We start from the raw sequence: 20,000 nt of genomic DNA, 5'->3' as shown, positions 1-20,000 counted from the left end.
TTTCCTATTCAGTAAAAAACTAAAATTTTATTCAATTTTTTTGTGGTCAGTGTTGGCGCTACGAATTTCCCTAATGGGGTCCCGGGGACCCCATGAAGTCATAAAAATGGGGTCCCACAGTAAAATTTTTGGGGTCCCACTTTTTTGTAAGTGTTTTGAAAACAAATGATAAATGTATGCTGTTTTATCTCACATTCTATATTGTGTTTTGGAAAAAGGTTGTTATAAACGTTACTTAAATCATTAAAAAAATAATAAACACATTTTTATGTGGTCTGAGAAGTAAAAGAGGAGCAACGTTCATATGTTCTTAATATTCAGTGTTTTATTGTTCATAGTTAATATTGTCAATCCCACTTTCTTTATTTTCATGTACATTTTGGGTGTTTCATTCAGTAAAAAACTAAAATTCCAAATATATGCATTATCCTTTTATATCTCACATTGTATATTGTGTTTTGGAAAACGGTTGTCATAAATGTTACTTAATTCAATAAAAATAACACAATAAAAAAAAATAGAAATGTATGCATACGTAAATGTATTCAGTTATAAACATTCATTCAATTTCTTCTTCCCTTCATGGATCTAAACTTTACCACTGCCGGTAGTTTTGTCTATATTTTTATTGTAATATTTTCAGAATGTGTTTGTTCTATTTTTGGCCAAAGACAAAGAGAACAATCTGAAGTTGTCTTTATTTTGTAGTTTTAATGCCATGATTTGATGTTCCTCCATGCGGCCCCTGAGCTAAAATGACTTTGACACCCCTTTTAGATGAATAAAAAATCAAATGCATTCTCCATGACAGTCTACATCTGTTATGCTGACTCAGTACATGTTCTCATTTCCAGTGTTTATTTTGTTGGCTACTTACAAAAGCATATAAGCTCTCTATAAATAGTTACAAATATTTGAATAACCTTCAATAATATAACGATAAGACAAAACTGTTTTTATAACCGCATGAATACAACATCTCCATATTCTTTATATATGGGATGATTGGTCTAACTCACTTGGATGGGACTGGAATTGGGAGTGTCCTGGTTGGCCGCTATAGGTGACCCCACGCCTCCGCTGGGGGGAACTGGTCCACCTCCCCGACCTCGTTACACGGTCGATCTCCCAGCGTGAAAGCCAGCTTGTAGCGCAGGCGCACCTTCTCCTGACGATGCAAAAGCCCCAGAAATGTCAGGATTGATGACGTTGGGAGGAACTCATGCACGGATGTCACCTGCCTTTGTTGGATTGGCCAATAGCATGATCTGTGTGATGGAGGCCGGGGGCAGGATGGGGTTAAACGGGGCCAGTTCTGTTCCTGATGGAGGCTGCAGCTTCACCTTCATTGACTAGTACGAAAAGAAAAAGGAAGTCACTGGAATGTTCTTTCATTTTAATTGTGAAAAACATTTTTCTGTCATTTAAAAACCCAAAAGCAGTGAAGCTGGCACGTTGTGTAAATGGTAAATAAAAACAGAATACAATGATTTGCAAATTCTTTTCAACTTATATTCAATTGAATAGACTGCAAAGACAAGATATTTAATGTTTGAACTAAGAAACTTTTTTGTTGTTGTTGCAAATAATCATTAACTTAGAATTTAATGGCAGCAACACATTGCAAAAAAGTTGTCACAGAGGCATTTTTACCACTGTGTTACATGGCCTTTCCTTTTAACAACACTCAGTAAACGTTTGGGAACTGAGGTGACACATTTTTGAAGCTTTTCAGGTGGAATTCTTTCCCATTCTTGCTTGATGTACAGCTTAAGTTGTTCAACAGTCCGGGGGTCTCCGTTGTGCTATTTTAGGCTTCATAATGCGCCACACATTTTCAATGGGATTCAGGTCTGGACTACAGGCAGGCCAGTCTAGTACCCGCACTCTTTTACTATGAAGCCACGCTGTTGTAACACGTGGTTTGGCATTGTCTTGCTGAAATAAGCAGGGGCGTCCATGATAACGTTGCTTGGATGGCAACATATGTTGCTCCAAAACCTGTATGTACCTTTCAGCATTAATGGTGCCTTCACAGGCTTTGGGCACTAATACACCCCCATACCATCACACATGCTGGCTTTTCAACTTTGCGCCTAGAACAATCCGGATGGTTCTTTTTCCCCTTAGTCCCGAGGACACAACTTCCACAGTTTCCAAAAACAAATTGAAATGTGGACTCGTCAGACCACTTTTCCACTTTGCATCTGTCCATCTTAGATGACTTCGGGCCCAGCGAAGCCGACGGCGCTTCTGGGTGTTGTTGATAAATGGCTTTCTCTTTGCATAGTCGATTTTTAACTTGCACTTACAGATGTAGAGATGAACTGTAGTTACTGACAAGTGGGTTTCTGAAGTGTTCCTGAGCCCATGTGGTGATATCCTTTACACACTGATGTCGCTTTTTGATGCAGTACCGCCTGAGGGATCGAAGGTCACGGGCATTCAATGTTACGTGCAGTGATTTTTCAGATGATATTACAGACCGTAGATGGTGAAATCCCTAAATTCCTTGCAATAGCTGGTTGAGAAATGTTGTTCTTAAACTGTTCGACAATTTTCTCACGCATTTGTTGACAAAGTGGTGACCCACGCCCCATCCTTGTTTGTGAATGACTGAGCATTTCATGGAAGCTACTTTTATACCCAATCATGGTGCCCACCTGTTCCCAATTAGCCTGTTCACCTGTGGGATGTTCCAAATAAGTGTTTGATGAGCATTCCTCAACTTTCTCAGTCTTTTTTGCCACTTGTGCCAGCTTTGTCTTTGCAGTCTATTCAATTGAATATAAGTTGAAAAGGATTTGCAAATCATTGTATTCTGTTTTTATTTACCATTTACACAACGTGCCAACTTCACTGCTTTTGGGGGTTTGTAAATAGAGAGTTGATCCATCACCCCCTTGTTAAGTGTCTAATAAACAGTACTGTATTGCGGTTTATATTTCAAAGTGTACAAACCTTTACCCAAAATATGGACTTTTGTCAAGGCTGGAACCCATTATTATTGTTGTTTACATTGCTTCAATATACAAACTTGTCTATTTACGAACCCTGTTTAAGAACCAATTAAGTTTGTAAATCGGGGTTCCACTGTAATAGTGGAACCTCCAACCTCCGAGGACAAAGCTACGAACAATGGGAGACCGGGCTTTCTGCTCCGCCGCTCCCGGTCTGTGGAACGCGCTCCCTGACCACCTGAGGGCACCACAGACTGTGGATGCTTTTAAAAAAAGCTTAAAAACCCTTCTTTTTAAAAAAAAAAAAAAAGGCTTTTTTTTTTTTTTAGATATATGCATACTAGTTCTAGCTATTTGGCTGTTCTAGTTTTTATTTTTATTTATTTCTTATTATATTTGTATTTTATTTTTGTTAATACACTGTAGCACTTTGAGGTTGTTTACTCAATGTAAAGTGCTTTTTACAAATACAATCTATTATTATTATTATTATAAACGAGTGGACAGGGCCACACTTCTATTTTATTTCTGATTATTATTATTATATATTTTTTTCTTTAATTGATTTATCTGTAAATATTATTATTTAGTTTTCTTGCTGTTTCTTTCTTTTGGGGGGTGTGGCATCGTTGGGATATAAACAAACAAATATTTTGACCTTTAGGGCAGACAACAGATATATGATGTATGTAAATATGATGTAATGGATAGGAATGTCTGATGCTGGATGTCAATAATTAAATGACAAAAAAAAAAGAAAAGGAAAAGGCCACACGGGCATCTTTACCTTGGGAACGGCGGCTTGCAGTACTACACCATGAACAGCGAGGGGCGCTGTGTTGAGCATGGACACCACCATCACCAAGACGTCGGGTCTGCCGGGGGGAGAGTCCGACGCAAAGTTGAGCAGAACCCGCACGCCGTCTTTATCGTAGGCGGTGACTGGCGACACTTGACCTAAAACAGGAAGGACACGCAGCCAATCAGGAGCTAACCTGTCTATCTCTCTAACACGTCTTCTTACTGGGTCTGATGGCCTCCAGGGGGACGTGCACGCTGCTCAGGGAGATTTCTGCGGCTCTGGCCGGGCTCCCCATCAGGAGCGACGGGGAAAGGGAGCGGAAGAGCGGGCTGCCCGGGGCGGAGGCCATGGTGTGGGTCAGTGCGGGAGAAGCAGGCATCACGCCCTGGAGGAGCGAGGTGGAGGAGGCGGAGCTCTGTGCGGCCATAGGAGGAGGAGCTACTGCCGACATCCCATAACTGTTGCTCATCATCATCGGACTGGAAAAACTGGTAAAACACAATATTAGCTCACAATATTAAATCAATTCAGTATTGTTACTTTTACAAGGAAGGGTAATTGTAACCTTTTTAGGTAAAATGGCACATAAAATACATAAAGTCGTTGTCAAAATGTTAATATTTGCTTACATGTCCCTTGGCAAGTTTCACTGCAATAAGGCACTTTTGGTAGCCATCCACAAGATTCTGCTTGAATTTTTGACCACTCCTCTTGACAAAATTGGTGCAGTTCAGCTAAATGTGTTGGTTTTCTGACATGGACTTGTTTCTTCAGCATTGTCCACACGTTTAAGTCAGGACTTTGGGAAGGCCATTCTAAAACCTTCATTCTAGCCTGATTTAGCCATTCCTTTACCACTTTTGACGTGTGTTTGGGGTCATTGTCCTGTTGGAACACCCAACTGCCCCCAAGACCCAACCTCCGGGCTGATGATTTTAGCTTGTCCTGAAGAATTTGGAGGTATAATGCATATGTTCCTTTTTGACTGTACTTAAATGTATAATAGACTGTATTTATGTTATTCACATGTGAATAATGCTGTATAATAGACTGTATTTGTTATTCACATGTGAATACTATAAATACGGTCTATTATACAGCATTATTCACATGTGAATAATGCTGTATAATATACTGTATTTATGTTATTCACATGTGAATAATGCTGTATAATAGACTGTATTTATGTTATTCACATGTGAATAATGCTGTATAATATACTGTATTTATGTTATTCACATGTGAATAATGCTGTATAATAGACCGTATTTATATTATTCACATGTGAATAATGCTGTATAATAGACTGTATTTATATTATTCACATGTGAATAATGCTGTATAATATACTGTATTTATGTTATTCACATGTGAATAATGCTGTATAATAGACCGTATTTATAGTATTCACATGTGAATAATGCTGTATAATAGACTGTATTCATATTAGTCACATGTTAATAATGCTGTAAGACTATATTTATATTATTCACATGTGAATAATGCTGTATAATAGACTATTTATATTATTCACATGTGAATAATGCTGTATAATAAACTATATTTATATTATTCACATGTGAATAATGCTGTATAATAGACTATATTATTCACATGTGAAAAATGCTGTATAATAGACTGTATTTATATTATTCACATGTGAATAATGCTGTATAATATACTGTATTTATGTTATTCACATGTGAATAATGCTGTATAATAGACTATATTTATATTATTCACATGTGAATAATGCTGTATAATAGACTATTTGTATTATTCACATGTGAATAATGCTGTATAATAGACTGTATTTATATTATTCACATGTGAATAATGCTGTATAATAGACCGTATTTATAGTATTCACATGTGAATAATGCTGTATAATAGACTGTATTTATATTATTCACATGTTAATAATGCTGTAAGACTGTATTTATATTATTCACATGTGAATAATGCTGTATAATAGACTATGTTATTCACATGTGAATAATGCTATATAATAGACTGTGTTTATATTATTCACATGTGAATAATGCTGTATAATAGACTATATTTATATTATTCACATGTGAATAATGCTGTATAATATACTGTATTATGTTATTCACATGTGAATAATGCTGTATAATAAGACCGTATTTATAGTATTCACATATGAATAATGCTGTATAATAGCTGTGTTTATATTATTCACATGTGAATAATGCTGTATAATAGACTATATTTATATTATTCACATGTGAATAATGCTGTATAATAGACTATATTTATATTATTCACATGTGAATAATGCTGTATAATAGACTATTTATATTATTCACATGTGAATAATGCTGTATAATAGACTATATTTATATTATTCACATGTGAATAATGCTGTATAATAGACCGTATTTATATTATTCACATGTGAATAATGCTGTATAATAGACTGTATTTATATTATTCACATGTGAATAATGCTGTATAATATACTGTATTTATGTTATTCACATGTGAATAATGCTGTATAATAGACCGTATTTATAGTATTCACATGTGAATAATGCTGTATAATAGACTGTATTTATATTATTCACATGTTAATAATGCTGTAAGACTGTATTTATATTATTCACATGTGAATAATGCTGTATAATAGACTATGTTATTCACATGTGAATAATGCTATATAATAGACTGTATTTATATTATTCACATGTGAATAATGCTGTATAATAGACTGTATTTATGTTATTCACATGTGAATAATGCTGTATAATACACTGTATTTATATTATTCACATGTGAATAATGCTGTATAATATACTGTATTATGTTATTCACATGTGAATAATGCTGTATAATAAGACTGTATTTATATTATTCACATGTGAATAATGCTGTATAATAGACTGTATTTATGTTATTCACATGTGAATAATGCTGTATAATACACTGTATTTATATTATTCACATGTGAATAATGCTGTATAATATACTGTATTATGTTATTCACATGTGAATAATGCTGTATAATAAGACCGTATTTATAGTATTCACATGTGAATAATGCTGTATAATAGACTGTATTTATGTTATTCACATGTGAATAATGCTGTATAATAGACTGTATTTATATTATTCACATGTGAATAATGCTGTATAATAGACTATATTTATATTATTCACATGTGAATAATGCTGTATAATAGACTATTTATATTATTCACATGTGAATAATGCTGTATAATAGACTGTATTTATGTTATTCACATGTGAATAATGCTGTATAATACTGTATTTATATTATTCACATGTGAATAATGCTGTATAATATACTGTATTATGTTATTCACATGTGAATAATGCTGTATAATAAGACCGTATTTATAGTATTCACATGTGAATAATGCTGTATAATAGACTGTATTTATGTTATTCACATGTGAATAATGCTGTATAATAGACTGTATTTATGTTATTCACATGTGAATAATGCTGTATAATAGACTGTGTTTATGTTATTCACATGTGAATAATGCTGTATAATAGACTGTATTTATATTATTCACATGTGAATAATGCTGTATAATAGACTATATTTATATTATTCACATGTGAATAATGCTGTATAATAGACTATATTTATATTATTCACATGTGAATAATGCTGTATAATAGACTATTTATATTATTCACATGTGAATAATGCTGTATAATAGACTATATTTATATTATTCACATGTGAATAATGCTGTATAATAGACTATTTATATTATTCACATGTGAATAATGCTGTATAATAGACTATTTATATTATTCACATGTGAATAATGCTGTATAATAGACTATATTTATATTATTCACATGTGAATAATGCTGTATAATAGACTATTTATATTATTCACATGTGAATAATGCTGTATAATACACTGTATTTATATTATTCACATGTGAAAAGAAGGTGTGTCCAAACTTTTGTCCTGTTCTGTCTACTGAAAGATGTCTTATCTTAATGTTTAGTTTGCTCCATGAAAGAGTCAAAATAATACGTCCACAATGATGTATTATTGTGGACGTCATTGTGACACAATAACGTCACAATGACGTTATTGTACTCACAAAGCCTGCTTGTTGTGAGTTCAAACATGAATGAAAGTCATCATGGCACCTCTTGTGGTCTGCGAAGCCCATCATGGCCAGGTCTTGGAAGTCCTGGAGTGATGTGGCGGCTGATTCCGCCACAGGCAAGGCTGCACCCCCGAACGCTGGGGCCTGCGGAGCCAAAGAGAAGGTGTCACCTCCTCCTGGGTGTTAATCAATGTGTGGGTGAGGATCATTCTCACCTGCAATGAGCTCCACTGATGAGACGCTTCGCCGAGCTTGGGTTTAGAATGGCTGCTCAGAGAGGAGGGAGGCCCGTCACTGAGTCCTGCAAGGTGTGCGCTTGTTAGTGTGGTACCGTTAGTTGCCGCGACGACGCACCTACCCAGAGACAGCAGCTCGTTATCAAGAAGCAAGAGCGCCTTGGAGGAGGTGGTCTCCAGCGGCGGGTGACTCGGGCTGCCCCCCAGCGAGCTTTGCTTGGGGGGAGGCGGCAGGGCGGGGAAGGAGGGATCCGACAGATGGTCGGCGAGGGGAATGGCGCTCATCGGGGGAGGAGGGGCGGCGGGCCGGGGAGGGCTGGGAGTGTCTGGATCCGCCAGGTCGATCAGGGTGTCGGTGGTCTCTGCGGTGTCAGAACAGACCGTGACGCACACTCGCTGGGAAGGGCAATTCTAGAAATGTCTGACCGCTCTGGGCGTGGCTGCCGCGTGCCTCCTCGCTGTCGCCGTTGACGGGCAGCCCCTCCACGACCCTCTTGTAGGAGTTGATGACCCTGGAGAGGTCGTCGCTCGCCTGCAGGATGTCACCTGAGTAGACACGGAAGAGACCACAATGGCCTTTTTCAGGGTTGTACAAGTGGATCAATTATCCATCCATCCATTTTCTACCGCTTGTCCCGTTCGGAGTCGCGGGGGGTGCTGGAGCCTATCTCAGCTGCATTCAGGCGGAAGGCGGGGTACACCCTGGACAAGTTGCCACCTCATCACAGGGCCAACACAGATAGACAAACAACATTCACACACTAGGGCCAATTTAGTGTTGATCAATTAACTAGAAATTATATATATATATATATATATATATATATATTTCTATATATTAGGGGTGTAACGGTACACAAAAATTTCGGTTCGGTACGTACCTCGGTTTAGAGGTCTCGGTTCGGTTCATTTTCGGTACAGTAAGAAAACAAAATATACATTTTTTGGTTTTTTATTTACCAAATTTGTAAACAATGGCTTTATCCTTTTAACATTGGGAACACTATAATAATTCTGCCCACGTTAATCAACATGAAACTGCCTCAAGTTGTTGCTCAGATTAAATACAATGACAAAACTTTTCTTCTACATATAAAAAGTGCAACATTAAACAGTTTCAAGTCAACTCATCCTGCTTAATTTATTACAGCATTTGGGAAAGTTGATTTTTATTATGTAAATGTTATATTTTGATCAACATGTGACAGCAGGGACTCTGCCATTCAAAACTAGGCTGCTGCATTACTAATGATTAATGTAACTATAGCTGAAAAAATGGTACAATAGCAATAGGAGAGACTATTCATCCCTGAACACCATGGAGTTCATGTAGGCTTAATGATGCACTTACATTATTATATCAACTATCAGAGACAGAAACTCTTCATTTAACTTAATGTCCTTTTTTGCTGCTTCAACACAGCTCAATCAACACAGAAAAAGGTTATGTGAAATAACAGACAGACAGGGCTTTGCTGTCCGTAACACACACACCGCAAAATGAGCTAACGTTACGCTTAAAGCGAATTAGCCTTCACCTCAAGCCAGGACTGCGAGCGAGCTGAGCTGCCGTTTAGGTTTCTAGAAGGTCAACGGGCTCATAGTGATGTTACTAGTAGTTGACTGGGAGGTGTTTATTATCATTTGGGGAGAGTCCGCAGCCTGATGATTACCTGCTAAACGCGAAGTACTGACTACATGCGCTCTGAACACGCACTGCTGATTGGCTGTTACCGCTCTGCGTGTAACCAATCAGATGGTTGTGTGGGTGGGACAATGCTGGGTGCTGTGTAGAGGACTGACAGAAACCGAGGCAGAAGGAAGCGGAGCAGCTTGTTAAGACTTTAGCTCAAGCGGCTACTTAATATGTTCGTGTGGAAACTCGTTCGGTACACCTCCGAACCAAACCGAAACCCTCGTACCGAAACGGTTCAATACAAATACACGTACCGTTACACCCCTAATATATATATATATATATATATATATATATATATATATATATATATATATATATATATATATATATATATATATATATATATATATATATATATATATATATATATATATATATATATATATATATATATATATATATATATATATATATATATATATATATATATATATATATATATATATATATATATATATATATGTATATATATATATATATATATATACATATATATATATATATATATATGTATATATATATATATATATGTATATATATATATATATGTATATATATATATATATATATATATATATATATGTATATATATATATATATATGTATATATATATATATATATATATATATATATATATATATATAAAAATATAACTTAAATATTGTGTTTCACTATGTAAAGTGCTTTGAGTCACTAGAGAAACGCGCTATATAAATATAATTCACTGCCACCCACATTGGTTTAAATGTAACTTAGATATTGGGTTTCACTATGTAAAGCGCTTTGAGTCACTAGAGAAACGCGCTATATAAATATAATTCACTGCCACCCACACTGGTTTAAATGTAACTTAAATATTGGGTTTCACTATGTAAAGTGCTATTTAAATATAATTAACTTCACAATCATGCCAGGCCCAGACCTTTTCCAAAAAGGAGATACAGCAAACTCACTCGGACGAGGCAAAAAAAAAACCAAGAAAGAAGCCACAAACCTAAGCTGGTGTCATTGTCCTCGGCCTCGGTGGCCATTTTAAAAGCGGCCCGCCTCAACTTGTCACAGCGCTCGTATAGTTCCTAAAGCGGGAAAGAACAAGCCTTTTAAGAGCCATACTGAGTTTTTTTTTTTGAAAGTCACCTCAAAACACAAGCCTTAATAATCTCCTTGTCGGACTCAGACGAGCGGTCTTTATGGTAATGGGAGAGCATCTCGGAGAGCAGCTTGACGTTGATGTTCACCTCCTCCAGTGTGCTCACACGCTTTGTGAACTTCTGCACCCGGACCTCATCCTGGAAGAAAAACAACTTTACGTACATAATATCTCTAACGCTACATTGTAGTTTAGTTTACTTTATTAAAGGCCTACTGAAAGCCACTACTACCGACCACGCAGTCTGATAGTTTATATATCAATGATGAAATCTTAACATTGCAACACATGCCAATACGGCCGGGTTAACTTATAAAGAGCAATTTTAAATTTCCCGCGAAACTTACGGTTGAAAACGTCTATGTATGATGACGTATGCGCGTGACGTCAACGATTGATACGGAAGTATTGGTACCCCATTGAATACAATACTAAAAAGCTCTGTTTTCATTTCAAAATTCCACAGTATTCTGGACATCTGTGTTGGTGAATCTTTTGCAATTTGTTTAATGAACAATGAAGACTGCAAAGAAGAAAGTTGTAGGTGGGATCGGTGTATTAGCCGCGGACTACAGCAACACAGCCAGGAGGACAGAGATGGATAGCAGACGCGCTAGCCGGCGAACTCACCTTAACTTCCTCCGTCTCGCCGACCGCATCTGTGATCGGGTGAAGTCCTTCATCGCACCGTCGATCGCTGGAACGCAGGTGAGCACGGGTGTTGATGAGCAGATGAGGGCTGGCTGGCGTAGGTGGATAGCTAATGTTTTTAGCATAGCTCTGTGAGGTCCGGTTGCTAAGTTAGCTTCAATGGCGTCGTTAGCAACAGCATTGTTAACCTTCGCCAGGCTGGAAATTATTAACCGTGTATTTATATGTCCATGGTTTAATAGTATTGTTGATCTTCTGTCTATCCTTCCAGTCAGGGATTTATTTACTTTGTTTCTATATGCAGTTAAGCATGATGCTATCACGTTAGCTCCGTAGCTAAAGTGTTTCGTCGATGTATTGTCATGGAGATAAAAGTCACTGTGAATGTCCATTTCGCGTTCTCGACTCTCATTTTCAAGAGGATATAGTATCCGAGGTGGTTTAAAATACAAATCTGTGATCCACAATAGAAAAAGGAGAGAGTGTGGAATCCAATGAGCCAGCTTGTACCTAAGTTACAGTCAGAGCGAAAAAAGATATGTCTTGCACTGCATTCTAGTCCTTCACTCTAATGTTCCTCATCCACAAATTTTTCATCCTCGCTCAAATTAATGGGGTAATCGTCGCTTTCTCGGTCCGAATCGCTCTAGCTGCATTGAAAACAATGGGAAAATGTGAGGAGCCTTTCAACTGACTACGTCACGCTACTTCCGGTACAGGCAAGGCTTTTTTTTATCAGATACCAAAAGTTGCAATCTTTATCGTCGTTGTTCTCTACTAAATCCTTTCAGCAAAAATATGGCAATATTGTGAAATGATCAAGTATGACACATAGAATGGATCTGCTATCCCCGTTTAAATTTAAAAAATTCATTTCAGTAGGCCTTTAAGGATCCCCATTAGTCTACACCGCAGTCGAATCAAGTCAAATCGAGGTTCCACTGTAACGAATTTAGGTGTTTTACCTCTTTCACCATGTTTTTAATCAGCCTGTTGGCCTCCTGGAGGTCTTCTGGATTTTTGCTGCGAAGAAGCTCAGCCAGGAGCTACACCAACACACACAATGAAACATCAGTTAGCAGTAACAATGTTGCTAGAAGGAATGTGACCAGGCTGCATGACGACATCCTCACCTTCCCCATGTCCTCGTTGTCAAATACTGGGTGCTTGGGCCGTGTGGGAGGAGAGGGCATCAACGTCCGGTCCAGAGGTAACTCCGGGTCACATGTCACCAGCCCTGTGAGGACAATCTGGTTAGATTTCTGAAGGAAAACAAGACAAATAGCGGGAACAAACCTTGTTTTCTCAGGGTCTGGTAGGCTTCGTTGATCTTGGGCTCATTAGGGAAAGCAACAGTCCAGCTGTATAGCATCTCTACGATCTTTGTCTTCACCTTCTCAGGCGCACTGTCGCCCATGTACTGGACAATCAACAACATGCATTCAGACATTGTTTTATCCACAAAATGATTAGAGATGTCCGATAATATCGGCCGATAAATGCTTTAAAATGTAATATCGGAAATTATCGGTATCGATTTCAACCTCCCGATTTTCCCGGGAGACTCACGAATTTCAGTGCCCCTCCCGAAAATCTCCCGGGGAAACCATTCTCCCGATTTCCACCCGGACAACATTATTGGGGGCGTGCCTTACTGGCACTGCCTTTAGCGTCCTCTACAACAGACCTGGGCAAATTAAGGCCCGGGGGCCACATGCGGCCCGTTGAGCTTTTCAATCTGGCCCGCCGGACATTCCCAAATAATTGTTTTAGATGTTTAAAATGGAAAGTGCAGTAATGTTTTCTAATGACCTTAAATCAGGGGTGTCCAAACTTTTCCCACTGAGGGCCGCACACGGAAAAATTAAAGCATGTGGGGGCCGTTTTGATATTTTTCATTTTCAAACCATAACAAAATATATGGATTTTTTAATTTATTTTACCTTTAGGAGTCCCGGGGACCATAAAGGGTCTCAGTCATTAAAATGTTAAAAATAAGTCAAATTATTATTTTTTTGTTATTATTTAACGCTTACAGTAAATCTCAAGTTGATACAAAGTAATAAAAAATAAAAAGGTTTTATGGCTTTTCTGTCAAAAGCAACTTTGTTTTTTTTATAGTAAAACTGAAATATGCAGTATTTAGTCATTAGAGCCCTAAAAGATCAATAATGCAGGACACCATTGATTTTAATGCTTTCATATTTTTGAGTAATCACAGTGAAAAGATAAATGAAATACCACTAACTATATTGGGGATCCAAAAGGTGCCCCACTCATAAAGTGATACATTTTTATTAGGTTTTTCTTTTACTTTCAACACTTAAGTTACGAGATCAACTTCAGATATATCTGTCGATTTTACGTTTGAACTATTATGCGCTTTTGTCGAAGAAAACGTTGATGTTTTTATATTACATAAAACATTTTAAAGTGAAATATTTGAAGTAATTGGAGCCTTGAAAATAATTCATTATAACATGGATTTTTTGTCTTTTTTTGGAGCAATGGCAAAAAAAAATAAAGAAAGAAAGACAAAAGAAAAAAAAACAGCCTGCATGGCAGCTTTGTGTCAACGTTGCAACTTTTTCTCGTTAGATTTCATCTCATTCCACTTTTTGTAATGTTGTTTTTTATTTTTGCAATAGCATTTCCAGAATGTGTGGCGGGCCGGTAAACAATTAGCTGCGGGCCGCACTTTGGACACCCCTGCCTTAAATCTTCAACTATACTAAGTCTAATGGTTGGAATCTGCATCATATACTAGTTACTATGGTCATCTAATTGGTCATCTAATTAGTTACTATGGTCACTATGAGGTATGTAGATTAACTACGGTCAAAGTATTGGACAGGACGTCGAAATGTGTAATAAAGTTGTACTTTATATAAGAAAAAAATGGGGATACAAACGGTACAAAACGATCCTTATATGTTGTTATTTGTCATTCATTCATCACCCGTAGGCTCGTAATTCTCATCTCAACAACCACAATGCACCTGCTCCCGGTCTTTCTAACATCCGGTTTGCCGCAATGAATTGTGGAACATGCAGTTTTTTAGTTTACCCTTTGTTAGGCTATTGAGTAGAAACAACTCAATTCAATGTCAGTGTTTCTCAAATAATCAATATCAAATACATGTATAATTCAAATCAATTCCCTTTTAACTCCTTTTAGCTGTAAATATTAATAGATCAATTTATCAGCAATTAAATCAAACATGCAAATTAGGAATGATCATTACACATGAACTATATAACCCATAAGTTACAACAAGGTATCTCAGATTGTATGTGGGGTTTTTTTCACTATGTTTGTTGCATTTTGGTTGCGTTTCGGTTGATTGTAAAATATGTTGTCGATATTCAGTGTTTTACCATTCATAGTTAATATTGTAAATCCCACATTCTTTATTTTCATGTTCATTCTGGGTGTCTCATTCAGTAAAAAAAATTTCAAATTCCATTCCGTTTTTAAGGCGGCTGTCGTAACGTTTTTAGCTTTCAATCATTATTGTGAGGTTTTGTATTAGTGTTCCTAAAAAGAGATATACTGGCCCGCAGACACACTTTTTTTTATCTAAATCTGGCCCCCCCGAGTAAAATAATTGCCCAGGCCTGCTCTACAACCTGTCGTCACGTCCGCTTTTCCTCCATACAAACAGCGTGCCGGCCCAGTCACATTATATATGCGGCTTTTACACACACATAAGTGAATGCAAGGCATACTTGGTCAACAGCCATACAGGTCACACTGAGGGTGACCGTATAAACAACCTTAACACTGTTACAAATATGCGCCACACTGTGAACCCACACCAAACAAGAATGATAAATACATTTCGGGAGAACATCCGCACCGTAACACAACAGAACAAATACCCGGAATCCCTTGCAGCACTAACTCTTCCGGGACGCTACAATATACACCCCCGCTACCACCCCACCTTCAATAATAAATATGGCAGTGCCATGTTGGCATTTTTTTCCATACTGGAGTTGAAGTTGTTCTCTTATTTTAGAAAACCTTGTTTTTGATTGATTGATTGAAACTTGTATTAGTAGATTGCACAGTACAGTACATATTCCGTACAATTGACCACTAAATGGTAACACCCGAATAAGTTTTTCAACTCGTTTAAGTCGGGCTCCACGTTAATCAATTCGTGGTAAAGTTACATTGTTTAATGCATCCAGCGGGGCATCACAACACAATTAGGCATAATAATGTGTTAATTCCACGACTGTATATATCGGTATCGGTTGATATCGGAATCGGTAATTAAGAGTTGGACAATATCGGATATCGTCAAAAAAGCCATTATCGGACATCTCTATAAATAATGTATACCCTCAAATAGTGGCCTCAGGTCTAATATAAGCTGCAATGCAGAAGGAGCTTTGTTTTTTTGGTGGAAAACAATACTTTTAACTAGAAGAGGCAATTCCTAAAGGAAATGCATGTGAATGCACCAATGCTTAAGTTGAACTGAAATGCTGACAGAATGTAGTATGAATGTAAGAATACCGTATTTCCTTGAATAGCTGCCGGGGCGCTAATTAATTTAAAACCCCTTCTCACTCCTGCGTTTACCAAAAGCATGCGGGATTGGCAAGCATGCGCTAATTATTTTAAAACCTCTTCTCACTCCGGCGCTTACCTTATCATGAAAATCACATTTAATAAAAAAAACGTTATTATGGTCTTACCTTTAGGTATAAAAGAGTCCATGCGCAGCTCCTATAGAAGTCTTCCTTATCTTTCTTCAGTTTTAAAAGTCTTTCTGTCTCGATGGAGATCTTCCTTTAATTATTACCTCCTGCTTCGATTGAAAGTCCAGTTTAGAAAACTGTTTTATTTTAGATATGTAATCCTCCATGGTAAAAGTGCAAGCAAACAATGGCTGCTCACTCTTGCTGCGTGTTGTCTTCTTCTGCAGCACCGGTCTTCTGCAGTACCAGCAGTCGCAAGAAGGATCACTAGCGCCCTCTACCACCAGGAGGCGGAAGTCATTTAATGACTCATATTTGACCCGGCGGAGGTGCCAAGCATGCGCTAATTATTTTGCGAAACGAGTTTGACCCGGCTGTAATTCTAGGCAGGCGAATACTATATTCCCGGCGGCAATTCAAGGAAATACGGTAGTTTGAATGCTGAAGATCTGACGCTGAACTGAAATGCTAATGGAATGTAGGATGAAAGTAGAAATGGTTTAAATGTTGAAATCGTTTAAACGCTGAAATGGTTTGAATGTTGAAAAGTTTGAATTTCCAGGAAAACAGGAATTTGGTTTGGAACTTGGGAAAGAGTTAGTTTGAATGTCCAGGATGAGTGGAATGTGTTGATGTTGGAATGGTTTGAATTGGTTGAAAAATTGTGCAACTTGGAAAAATGTCCCATTTATTTCAATGGGAACTTCTTGGAAATTTTGGAAAAGGATTAGGAGCATGAATGTCCTGAATGAGCTGGATTGGTTGCTGTTGGAATTGTTTAAATCGGTCAAGAAATGTTGAAGTAGTAAATGGTATTAGGGAATTTCGGGAAGATCTGGAATTTTTTTGCAAACGGTAGAAAACTAAGTGTGAATGAGTTGAAATGGTTGGTGTTGGAATTTTTCAAATCGGTCGAGAAATGTTGAAGTAGTAACATGTTGAATTGAGAAATGGTATTACCGAATTCCGTGGAAAAACGACAATTTTTCCAGTTCAAAAAACAACTTTGTCTGTTGTCCTAATTAAGAGGAATGTTTAGATCCCTCAGGCGGTACTGCGTCAAAAAGCGACATCAGTGTGTAAAAGATATCACCACATGGGCTCCGGAACACTTCAGAAAACCACTGTCAGTAACTACAATTTGTCGCTACATCTGTAAGTGCAAGTTAAAACTCTACTATGCAAAGCCAAAGCCATTTATCAACAACACCCAGAAACGCCGCCGGCGTCACTGGGCCCGAGCTCATCTAAGATGGACTGATGCAAAGTGTAAAAGTGTTCTGTGGTCTGACGAGTCCACATTTCAAATTGTTTTTGGAAACTGTGGACGTCGTGTCCTCCGGACCAAAGAGGAAAAGAACCATCCGGATTGTTACAGGCGCAAAGTTGAAAGGCAAGCATCTGTGATGGTATGGGGTTGTATTAGTAGGGATGATACTCGAAACCAGTTTTTCCGGTTGTTCGATAAGAAAAGAACCGAGTCCTCGGACTCGAAACCCTTTTTGAGAACCGGTACCCGTTATCGAGACCACTATAGTAAAGAAAAAGAGTTGCTTCTTTATTCGAATCCCTAGGAACAAATCCCGTCCCGACCAGAAATGCCCTGTGAGACATCACAAGAAATGACGTCATGTAGCTCAGTCATTAGGCGCATATAGGGAAAGCAGGAAAAACAATGCACCGGAAAAAGCGCTCCATGGGGTAATAAAGTTCAAAACAAAAAGGTATAATCCAATGAATAACTTTACTGAGAGATTTGAGCAGGGTACAAACACATGAACACTTTTACGACCAACCGGAAACATAGCAACCAGGCTAGCAACGCACCTCCTTTACGGCAGCTGTCGCAACGTTCTTCAAGCAACTGCAGCACATACATATATATATACACAACATATATGACATCTCCCTTTTTTAACTTTTGTTTTTCTTTCCTTGTAAACAAAACAAAATCACACTGTATATGTGTTGTCTGTCTAATTATAAATAATGCAGACGAGGCGTGTTGGCTGAGTTCTTGACGTTTACTTTCACAGCGTGCTCATAACCTCATTCTTAGCTGCCGGGTGGCGACATGCAACAACACTTTTCGGGGCTACCGCGCCTGCTCGTCACTCCCGTTGCATGCTGGGTAGTGTAGTTGTGATATTCCTAGCTCATAACATCACATCTTTCCCCCTATAAAGAAATAATGTTAACTCAATAAATAGTATTTCTTTTTTTAGCTTTAACTTTTCATTTTTTAGCATTGTAACCACATTTGCAAACAACTTTTCTCTTCATAGAATTGTCTTTCAATAAAGAAATAAAGTGCAAAAATGTCAAAGCATCATAACAAACAGTTATGTCAAATAGCAGCAGAAGTGCACTTTTTGGAGAGCTGCATTATTTTCAGTTTTGTGCCCAAGGGACTGATTTTATTTAACACTATATTATCATTTATACACCTTTAGTGATCACAGAGACAGGTTGTTTTTGTGTTACTGTATATATTTGTTTTACTTAAAAATCCCACTTAATATACTTTGGGTAACAACAGTCAATATTTATTTATTTTATTTTTTTAGGTGGGTAACAGTCAATATTTATTTATTTATTAGATTTTATTTTTTTCTTATATAATAAAATTGAGCTTTTGTTAAACCAAATACTGTGTATTTTTTTCCATATACAACAACCTATCTGGACTCGATAAGAGAATCGATAAGGAATCGGTTCGATAAGAGGATTCGATAATAGGCTCGAACTCGATAATTTCTTATCAAACATCATCCCTATGTATTAGTGCCCAAGACATGGGTAACTTACACATCTGTGAAGGCACCATTAATGCTGAAAGGTACATACAGGTTTTGGAGCAACATATGTTGCCATCCAAGCAACGTTATCATGGACGCCCCTGCTTATGTCAGCAAGACAATGCCAAGCCACGTGTTACAACAGCGTGGCTTCATAGTAAAAGAGTGCGGGTACTAGACTGGCCTGCCTGTAGTCCAGACCTGTCTCCCGTTTAAATTTGTGTGGTGCATTATGAAGCCTAAAATACCACAACGGAGACTGTTGAACAACTTAAGCTGTACATCAAGCAAGAATGGGAAAGAATTCCACTTCAAAAATGTGTCTCCTCAGTTCCCAAACGTTTACTGAGTGTTGTTAAAAGGAAAGGCCATGTAACACAGTGGTAAAAATGCCCCTGTGACTACTTTTTTTGCAACGTGTTGCTGCCATTAAATTCCAAGTTAATGGTTATTTGCAACAAAAAAAATTGGTTTCTCAGTTCCAACATGAAATATCTTGTCTTTGCAGTCTATTCAATTGAATATACGTTGAAAAGGATTTGTTTGTCTGTCTGTTTTTATTTACCTTTTACACAACGTGCCAACTTCACTGGTTTTGGGTTTTGCAGATCTATCGATTAATTGTCACAGCCTTATTATAGACTCAAAACGTACCTTTGGAGATACGACTTTTATCAGTTCATTTAGAAATCTGTATTTCCCGACTTCGTTGTGAAACCTCCGCCCGCAGTTCTTCATGCACGCCTCCATCACCTATGCACAAAATTCATGTATTTTTACCATTTAATCATTAGTGCTTCTTTAATATTTTCTCTTACTGTAAGAGCCTGGAGAGCCTCCCATTCCTGCGGTGAGTGGATTTTATGGA

General features: G+C 37.5%; 1 protein-coding gene across 1 annotated transcript in view; it reads right to left on the bottom strand.

Annotated features, from left to right (window-relative positions):
• The window catches only part of gga3b (golgi associated, gamma adaptin ear containing, ARF binding protein 3b), a 21,652-nt gene that overhangs the window by 1,167 nt on the left and 485 nt on the right, over window positions 1-20,000 (bottom strand). The window contains exons 3-17 of the mRNA XM_062037294.1: window positions 19,951-20,000; window positions 19,787-19,885; window positions 12,918-13,041; window positions 12,755-12,858; window positions 12,587-12,667; window positions 10,972-11,109; window positions 10,815-10,896; window positions 8,547-8,666; window positions 8,243-8,482; window positions 8,100-8,185; window positions 7,925-8,028; window positions 3,985-4,250; window positions 3,748-3,917; window positions 1,242-1,352; window positions 1-1,168 (exon numbers count right to left, since the gene is read on the bottom strand). The exon at window positions 1-1,168 is cut by the window's left edge and continues 1,167 nt beyond it; the exon at window positions 19,951-20,000 is cut by the window's right edge and continues 26 nt beyond it. Of these exons, the coding sequence (XP_061893278.1) occupies window positions 1,058-1,168; window positions 1,242-1,352; window positions 3,748-3,917; window positions 3,985-4,250; window positions 7,925-8,028; window positions 8,100-8,185; window positions 8,243-8,482; window positions 8,547-8,666; window positions 10,815-10,896; window positions 10,972-11,109; window positions 12,587-12,667; window positions 12,755-12,858; window positions 12,918-13,041; window positions 19,787-19,885; window positions 19,951-20,000 (1,886 nt within the window). The 3' untranslated portion in view covers window positions 1-1,057. The remainder of the gene's footprint in view (window positions 1,169-1,241; window positions 1,353-3,747; window positions 3,918-3,984; window positions 4,251-7,924; window positions 8,029-8,099; window positions 8,186-8,242; window positions 8,483-8,546; window positions 8,667-10,814; window positions 10,897-10,971; window positions 11,110-12,586; window positions 12,668-12,754; window positions 12,859-12,917; window positions 13,042-19,786; window positions 19,886-19,950) is intronic.

Source organism: Entelurus aequoreus, linkage group LG25 (assembly GCF_033978785.1).
Source record: "Entelurus aequoreus isolate RoL-2023_Sb linkage group LG25, RoL_Eaeq_v1.1, whole genome shotgun sequence".
Taxonomy (NCBI): Eukaryota; Metazoa; Chordata; class Actinopteri; order Syngnathiformes; family Syngnathidae; genus Entelurus; species Entelurus aequoreus.
This window is presented reverse-complemented; position numbering and strand designations above follow the sequence as displayed.